The sequence below is a fragment of the Anopheles bellator genome, chromosome 1 (genome assembly GCF_943735745.2).
Source record: "Anopheles bellator chromosome 1, idAnoBellAS_SP24_06.2, whole genome shotgun sequence".
NCBI lineage: Eukaryota > Metazoa > Arthropoda > Insecta > Diptera > Culicidae > Anopheles > Anopheles bellator.
The window spans coordinates 125,719-134,977 of NC_071285.1; the positions used below are offsets into that span (position 1 = coordinate 125,719).

General features: G+C 43.8%; 2 protein-coding genes across 7 annotated transcripts; both read left to right on the forward strand.

Annotated features, from left to right (window-relative positions):
• Positions 1-525: 525 nt before the first annotated feature.
• On the forward strand, positions 526-2,933 carry LOC131205653 (mpv17-like protein). Of its 6 annotated transcripts, none has more exons than XM_058197842.1 (7): positions 528-576; positions 1,043-1,219; positions 1,290-1,481; positions 1,545-1,633; positions 1,913-2,080; positions 2,245-2,357; positions 2,422-2,933. In XM_058197842.1, the coding sequence occupies exons 3-7, from the start codon at positions 1,353-1,355 to the stop codon at positions 2,646-2,648; spliced, it is 726 nt and encodes a 241-aa protein (XP_058053825.1). In that variant the 5' UTR covers positions 528-576; positions 1,043-1,219; positions 1,290-1,352; the 3' UTR covers positions 2,649-2,933. The 6 variants fall into 6 exon arrangements, with proteins under 6 accessions (XP_058053829.1, XP_058053825.1, XP_058053830.1 ...); XM_058197844.1 differs by having other exon boundaries at positions 538-607; XM_058197843.1 differs by lacking the exon at positions 528-576 and adding an exon at positions 742-931.
• Positions 2,934-5,254: 2,321 nt separating this feature from the next.
• On the forward strand, positions 5,255-7,806 carry LOC131205651 (uncharacterized). The gene is made up of 4 exons (XM_058197840.1): positions 5,255-6,360; positions 6,434-7,007; positions 7,082-7,245; positions 7,314-7,806. Exons 1-4 carry the CDS (start codon positions 5,425-5,427, stop codon positions 7,653-7,655), a joined length of 2,016 nt encoding a protein of 671 aa, XP_058053823.1. The 5' UTR covers positions 5,255-5,424; the 3' UTR covers positions 7,656-7,806.
• The last annotated feature ends 1,453 nt before the right edge of the window (positions 7,807-9,259 follow it).

Consider the following 9,259-nt stretch of genomic DNA (forward strand, 5'->3'; position numbering starts at 1 on the left):
TCTAAAGACAAGGCACATTAGATTGAATGTTAGTCAAACGAACGAAATGTTGCGCAAAGTAATCTGTTTTGCTGAATGAAAAGTATCGAAAACGATGACCTGTTTCATCACTTTATTTTCAGCGTGATAGCTTACAAGAAAATTCAAAAATACAAATTTCAAATTCCGTGCTTCACGATTCTTTATTTTTTGAAGCCTTGAGTGACGCAGATTCTCAAAGTTTAACTTTAAAGTGCAACATGATTTTGGGCTTCATCTCTTCTTCCATCGACGAAAGAGTTTCCAATCAATTCGTTTTGCTGTTCACTTTCATGACGTAATAGCTCCGAATCAGAGCTACAGCGCTACAGCATGCACCGCTAGGATCGACGATTTGGCCGACGCTTGGTCGATTTCAATTTAAAATAGCCGCACCGACTTTATTAGTACCAATTGACGGTGATTATACTATCGCCTGCGATTGCTTTGGGTTTCAACAATGTGCCATGGCTCCCGATGTGCTGTCAGAATGTTTGATCATACAGTGCAAACGAAGACGTCGGAGCGACCTGTTGCGTCGGCTAATACTTACTTACGGTGAGCAGTCTTGGTCTTGGCGTCGGCTAATGTAATTTATAATTTGTGAGCTCGGAAAATTTGCGGGAAAACAATCCGAAAGCAAGGGGAAATGTTCAAACCGTCTGTACCTCGCTTCGGGAATTTGTGTGCCGTTAATTTTAGTGCTTGGTGCTTCCACGACACAAACCGGTCTCGAATTGCCCGAGCCCCCACGAAAAATCACAGCAAAACATTAAAACGCATGGTGGAAACGTCAAACAACAACGATGTTTTCGTGACAACGCGAAACGCAAAACGTACTCAATTCGGTTTTCTTTGCGCATAAACGGTGTCCACGTTGTCAGCAAAAACCCCCGAAGCGTGAATCGATTTCGTTGAGTGTCATTTTAGTAAATCAGTGATATCTAGGCAAGGTGGTTGTAGCTTTGCCGATATTCATTTCGTTAGTTTTGTCTGAATACTAGTTCATTTCCCTTTAATATAGATGACGAATGCTAATTATATATAGTTTGTGGAATCGATGGAAAGTGCGTTCTCAGGACAGAATCTGCTCTATTCATTTCGCCAAAGTCTTAAGCCAACAAAATTGCCACCCTAGCGTTGATTTGTACCGCTAAATCGTTAGCCTTGCGGTTGTGTGTAAACGGTGGAATATCTGCTAGTATGTTACGCCGACATTTTGTGCTTACAACCCGTGTTATCTTTTGTTAACTTTTTAATAATTTTCGCAGAACGCAGCAGTCACATTTTTCACAGACGTGACTTGCGCGAGCAGACGCAGGGCAGTGGCAACCATGGCAACGCTTTTAAAGGCGTTCGGTAGCTTTTTCACAAAGCATCCTTTGGCGGGAAATGGTTTGGTGTATGGAACGCTTTACGTCGGAGCAGAATTTTCTCAGCAAACGATAACGAGAAAAATTTTGGTTAGTACTGGAGTGCAATGACCCGGAGAGAGCATTTATATAAGACACGTCCTACCTTTTCAGACTAATCCACCCCAAAGCATTGACAGGCCCACGCTGGGACGGTATGCCGTGATGGGCACGTTTGTTTATGCTCCGATACTATACAATTGGTGGGTTGTTATACAAAAACCCCAGATCATGATCATGCTACTCCTCGCAGCCCGTGCATTTTGATATGGAATGCATTCATCAATTCAAACTCTTGTTCTAATTACGATCCTGTTTTTTTCTTCCTACTATTTGTTTCTTCTTTGTGCTAATATGTACGAATGGAAAACTCCCCCACTCTCTTCCTGTGTCTCTCTCTCTTTCTCTCGGTGTTTCTTTTTACTACTGTTTTCTTCTTTTTCTTCTCCTTGACTCGCACGAAACGTCACTCGCTTGGTCAGGTTTGTGGAAATATCACAAAGCTACAAAATGATCACATCTTCAAATACACATTCATTTTTTTCGCGCCTCCATTATTTCTGCACACCAAGAAAGGAAAACGAAACCTTTTGTCTCTCGAAGGTAATTAATTGCTGCTGTTGCAGCCTCACCACATGTGCTACGGTATTGTAAGTGCGAACGAAACACAATAATTTTGTGCTAGCTCCAAAGCGTTGACTTGTAAACCAATATTGTAAAGAATGAAAAAAAATGTCCAAACATAACATTATTATAACAATAACATTATAACATGTTATGTATTAACGTAGATTTTCATATACGAACATTACAGGTATAGGTGGCTTGATAAAACTTTCCCTGGGACTGCAAAACGAATTATAGTAAAAAAGTTACTGTTGGATCAATTTTTATTGACTCCTCCATTGTTGGTGATATTTTTTACTGGTATGTATTGTGTGGCAGCCAGCCAAAGTATCCATAGCTATCCTTTCCTCCTCCACAAATGCAGGCATGTCGCTAATGGAACGACAATCATCCATCACCGAAGAGTGCCGGCAAAAGTTTGTTCCGACGTTTGCCCGATCCTGTCTCTTTTGGATTCCAGCTCAAACTCTAAATTTTGTTCTGGTACCGCCAAAGTTTCGAGTAGTGTACGTGGGCTCATGTGCCTTCGCTTGGGTTAATATACTCTGCTGGGTTAAGCGCCAAAAAATGACTAGCGATCTGAAAGTTTAAAAAATCTCTCAGAGCGTCATTCAGGAGACTTTCACACGTTTCTCACAACGCTAACACTAAATCAGGCAAGCTTTAGGCTTAGGTAGGGAACAAATCATTTAGCTAGAAAATAAATAGAAGTATAAAAAGTAATCTACAAAAATACAATCAATAGCACACGCAAACGCATAATGACACCAATGTAGTAGTTAAAAAAAATAAAACGAAGAAGTAAGCATAGCTATTTTTATTACTGTTAACTTTTTACAACATTGTTTAGCATCAACTTCGTTGTTAATACCGAGCAATAAAACTAAAATTCTGAAAATCCCAAGTATCCTCCATTCATAAGGCAATTGTTTAACGTACTGTAAATAATGAGTACATGTTCGCGTCGCTTTGTTTTCACTGCATTTTTCTGAATCTTAGCAGCTATACAATATCGGAAATCAACTTTGGGAATGGTTCTCCCATACTAACCACAATTTATAAAAATAATTCACACCTTATTCTTCAATTCCGTTCCTCCGTAACATACTTCGTATCAGGGGGGATACTAAACAAAACTAACCGTCGCTGGGAGTCCAGCGGTGCTACGTTATGCGAGTGAAATGCTAGTAGAAAACGTATACTACCTTTGTATACATATTTGAAATTGATTATAAACAAATGGTTTCACTCGATCGCATTTCGCGTCCATCTTTAAACTTGCTGGCTAGCCCGTGCCAGCACTAGCACACATGCCCAATGTTGTGAGCTGATATGAACACAAGTCCTGGACATATGTATATTTTCCAAGTTTTTTACGCTAGACGGCGCAATGAAAGTCTACACTTGATACCAAAAGTTTTGTTAGAGTGTTTGGTGGTTTCGTCCAAAATAATTTTTGAGGTGTACGTCGGAAAAGCCAGTTTATTTATTGCATATTTAATGCAGAACGATTAATAAGTATACATTATGTTCATGAGCTTTCCAACTTATTTGTACAAATTTTTTAAATTACCTTAAGTTGCGTTAACTTCAATCGCGTACTTAAGTGTAGCCGCTGGATCCCAACCTCTAGAACTATCGTTTGGTGTATACCCTGTCTTTTCGCTCCCTTCCTCGAACGGTTCATTTGTCTGTTGTGTATAATAAAAAATTAAGAATAACAAAAACAACGTAGCTACCGACCCACAAGGACCCACCAATAAACCACACCAACCAATACGATCGCCCATCGCGATCGCGAGGTCAGAGGAAGGTACTACGCGTTTTCCCCTATAACGGACACAGCTTAGCTGCAGCGAGAAACCATTATGTTTGGGTGAGCGAAGGTAAGGCAACCCCACCGTTGGTCTCGAACAGTAAAAAATCGGAGGAATGGTGCAGAGTCATACCTACCTCCCCGCATGGGAAAAAGTAACAGATTTATTTTACGATCCAACGGACGATGGACGCGCGCATTTTGACACCTCCAACTCCCGCGCCTACACCCCAAGCGTGTACCCTTTTCCGATCGCTTGTAGATAGTTTGTCGTAAACCACACGAGAGTTTTCTCGCACCACGCAGCCACACGCATTTTCCGGCTAGCCAATCGTCACCAACGCAATTGTAGGCGAAAATAAATTGTGTACGCGTGGACCACACATTCTGGGAGCTAGCTCTGGGATGTTACTCATTCGCTTACCATTCGCCGGCTAGTGGGGTAGAACTCGAGCCAATCAATACGGCGGACGGTTTCGCGCTGAAAATAAACAATTCCACGCGCAAACTAAGTAAAGCAGGTAGCACGTGTTTCATATTGTGCTGCTCGCTCTTTCCCTTCATCATGTTCCCGGTTCATAGGTTCCCTTCGCTACTAAATATCCCCGTCCCATAAACAGAATGCAAGGAGCATTGGAAAACAAGTAATATGCATTCGTGGCGCATACCACAAAGCGGGCGCCTGGTTGCTATTAGCAGCAGCTCCGAAAGAGACAGTGGCGTGCTGCATATTATGAGCGTACCACGAAAGTGCAATTAAGTTACATAAATTTATCTAGCCACACTCTGTCAGGGTCTTTCTTGGCTAGATGCTCACATTACTCATAGTATGGGCAATAACTGCGTTAGCATCGAGAATCGCATATTTTAAATGCTTACAAAGATTATCTTGTAACAACACAGATGACCACCTTTGAAGCAACTTTAAACGTTACTTCGTACGTTACTTCAGACCAGACCTCGTTGAATAATAACTATGGCAGTTACACATTACTCTGCTTCGACTACGCAACAACTTTGTGACCAGCCGGCAATAACAAAGAAAGTACTTGTCCTGTCGTCTTCGTTATTTTGCTTCTCTGTAAATGAATTATTGTGCGTTGCAGTCGTAGACCGGGAATTCATATGGATTCCCTGGAGTTCTTCCTCCCCGTCGTGCTTCGTTAGTAAAACCGAAATTTCTACCCACGCCGGAGTACTTAGGTTGGCGTAAGGATGCACACATGCGGTGTAGCTTACTATTTGTACAGCAACAATAATTTAATATAGATACGGACGGACTACGCTCTTGATGACCGAACAAAGCTGTTCTGAGGGGCAGCAGAAAAATCTATATAAGCCAGGGCTCAACACTCAGCCCAACTTATTCTGTCTGAAGCAAATGTATTGATAACAAGGCGAAACTTGCTGTCAAGAGACTTTCTTTTGCAGTGATTGTTACTGTGTTACCAATCAGCACTGTGAATCGGTACCGTTGCGTGCCTGACCTTTTGCAAGTGAACTTCGCACATACGTTTGCGTTCAGTGTCCGGCGCATCAGTCTCTTAGCGCATGTCGCAACGAAGTTCAGTGACGCTCCACGACTCCAGCATACAACCTGATTCTACAATGAGTTTCGAAACAACCGCATTCTTCGACTGGGCATCCGGCACAGGTGCCTCCATCTGGGAAGCTGTGGCACGCAACTTCAGCTATGCTGGCCCCTTTGGTCCAACCGGTCCAATTGGAAAGAGCAGAAACGGAACCGTGCAGGAAGAAAGTCGGCTTGATCTTCTGCTATCACCAACTCAGTTCGGTATCGTTTCGGGATTGGTACTGTTTTTGTTTTTACGACACAAAATGATCCGGTGGAGAGAGGAACACGACGACTTAAAGTTTACCAGTGGTGCGATGGATATGCGGCGAGCCATCTACACGTTCCTCGCGTTTCTTGAGTTTGTGTTAATTTCGCCATTGCTTGTTGGCGTGATTCTGGTGTTTAAGTTCTATCGCACGGCTATCGAACTCGTGCTACGACAACGTCACGGAAACCACTTCAAAGGGCTTTTGGACGGAGCGGACGTTGTGTGGGCAATCGAAAATGAAAACTCCCGCGGAATGATCAACATCCTGACACACGTTGAAGAACCGTCCGGTGGCCATCACTCGACCATTAGTGCAGAAATTCTGCTCACCCTGCGTAAACGTATTTCGTCACGGCTGATGGGCTACTATCAGCCCCATCCCAAAATGTTCTGGAAGCGCAACGTAGAACTGGGCTATTACTTTTGGTCTGATCAGTCTCAACTCACCGTAGAAGATTACATACGGTACCTGGAGCTCGTTCCGTTATCGGAAGGGCAATCGCACATCGAGGAACACCATTTGAGGACATTGCTAAGTGCAATCAACAACCGTAACCTTCCTGCCGCTCATACTTCGTCCTGGGAAGTTCTCGTTGGCCGCCAACCGATAATCGATGAAAGCAAACACATTTTGAAATATCCGGTAAGTAACTGTGTGGTGAATGAATGAACTCCTTCCTGAAAGACTCACGTTTGTCAACATCTTAACGAAATAGATACTTTTCCGTGTCCATCATTCGCTGGGCGATGGTGTGGCGCTAATGCGTCTGCTGTTGGAATCGATCGTTGATAGGGAGGTACCATCACGCTGGAAATACTTATCCAAGCTTAAAGTGATGAACATCAACTACATTCTTGAGAACAACAACACATCGGCACATCAAAATCTATACAAACAGGAAACTCGCAGCGTTCGTTTATGGAAAAAGCTTCCTTCTGTCGCAGATTTGGTAATGCAGATGGACCGGATGCGACGGATTCTGTGGACCATTTATACAGCACCGGCATTTTTTCACGATGTGTCGAGACGACAGGTGGATAGTAATTGCATTCATGCAACAAAAATGTCGCACGAAAAGGTGGTCAGTTGGCTGTATGAGGAAAACACCGGTCACACGATGGTTGACATCATTAAACGTACCAAACGGCTATTGCCGGGTACAAGATTTTCAGACGTATTCCTGGCGGCATTATCATCCAGTTTGGAGCAGTACTTCAGGAACCGATGCGACCAACTCCCCCCTGCTCAAAGCCTCACTGTAGTGCTTCCTGCCAGAATCGAGAAAGAATGTAAGTGATCGAAAATATTGATTGATGTATCTTACTCTTGCTTTCTTTTTACACCAATTTAATTATCACTTTAGCTCCCCACTTGAAGCTACACAATCGTTTTTCGGTGGCACTTCAAACATTGCCCATCGCATCCGGTATATGCTTAGAGGACTCCAACCGCTGTCTCGCACTTCGAAAGCGCATCCTTGCTATAAAGAGCCATTCGGACGCGTTACGCTCTTCGTCCGATTACATGGTTCGTACCGTCAGTGCTGTTGAGGGAACTCAAAGTAAAACCGGCACTATATTCAAGTTAATTTACAGATAAACTTTTGGATCATGTCGAAAATGACTTGTCTCTTCCCGGAGGCCATCCTACGAAGGATTCTCAAAAGCGCACACAGCACAATAGCGATCTCGAATCTGCCGGGCCCGCAACAACTACCCCGCATCCAAGGACGCGAACTAAAAAATCTGAGTTTCTTCATTCCGAATCTAGGCACTACCGCCGTGGGAATCACGCTCCTCACGTACGGTGGTAAGCTACAGTTGGGCATACTTGCCGACAGAGCTGTTATTGGCACCGAAGACGAAGCTCACAGCATTCTGCAGGGGGCGGTCGATGAGCTGGAAAAAATGGGTCACTTGCTGACGGAAGGGCTATGAGCCGGAACTGTTTGTGACAGCGTGCTTTTGTGCCTTTTGAATTTTGGACTGCAGTAACACTTACCAAATCTCATTACTCCTGATAAGCCTAACAAGGAATGCAACCAACGGAACTCACAACCTCCTGGAAGCATGTCCAAGAGACAAAAAAACGCCTAATAAATTTTTCAACTTTTGCATGTAAATTGCAATTTGAATGTGTATTTCGATTTTGAATTTTGGTATGATCTAGGTCTTTTGATCTAGAGCATTTTGATCAAAAGCAACGGTTCAACCCTGCCGTTTGGTGAAGAGACTAATAAATTGTAAACTTCGTTCATACCTGGCGGCAACGTGAAACGTCAAAGCTCAGTTGTCAGAGTGTGGCAACGGGAAACCGATTTGCCGCTTTATTCCGCTTAAGTATTAAACGGTGTTGCGTCGTAATTGCGCAGTCCTAATTGTTTCCGATTTCTACGTTGATATTGTTACCGCTTCTACGGATCATAATGCCGAAGGCTCAGAAAGGCTCTCAGCCTGCAGACAAAGCGCAAACAGACATCCGCCAATTCATGGGAAGAATTCGGTTGAAGACTGCAAATCCAACAGTGCAACAACGGAGCGTTGCTGCAACAGCAAATGAAAACCCCGTCATTCGCAGACCCATCATCGACGATAGCCCTTCGGCAGATCCGCCGCCAATCGCTAGCGTTCGCGATACTGGACTTAGCAATTCTTACGCCCGTGCGTTGTTCTTCGATCACACCAATGTTTCTTGCGTAGTGGAAAGCCTAATGCTCGGCCGTAGTGAAAACTCGAAGGAGAAGTATGCCAACACAATCTACGAAACGTACGTGTCACAGCCATCACTACGGATCCGTGAACCACTGCATCGAATTTCGTTCCAATCAACGTATCACGAAGGTCTGTTTCGGATGGCACATACAATGCCTCTAAACAGTGCCGAACAGTTCACTGCCTACCGGACCAAGCTAAGGAGTGCTGGCGTTAAGCAACTCTGCTTTGTCGACATGACGCAGAATAACTGCGTGCTGGAAGATCAAAACGAGATAGTGGCAAAAGTAAAAGCACGGTTCAACAACTGGTCCGCCAAACTGAACAAGCTGGACGAATACCTTACGCGATCACAGCGTCTTCGCGAGAAGAAGAGGAACCGTGAACGTGAGATGCTGCGTAAGGCGGTGCTGGAGGACTCGAACCTGCAGAGCATAAATAGTGGTATGTTGCAGAATTTACAAGCAAAACTGATCGACGAGCTATTACTTCCTAGCGAAGCCACAATGCTACCGATTTTGCGTAAATTTCAGTTCAACGAAGATTCGTTGAATCGACGTTACAAGATTGGAAAATATTCTTCAAATAGACAGTTAGCAGCTCATAACGCTGTTTTCACCAACAAGGGCATAACAAGTTCAAGAGAAGTTAGCTTGAATTCCTCTATCGTTTCTGATATCGATATGAACCCAACGGAAAATGTTGGCGTGGATCAACCGCCGGAGATAGCGTCGAGAGAGAGTCTGCCGACTACATCAAAAAATATGCTAATGGGAATTGAACCACTGCAGCAGAGATCACTCCTTTCTGTAAGTTGTGGCTCACCCAAA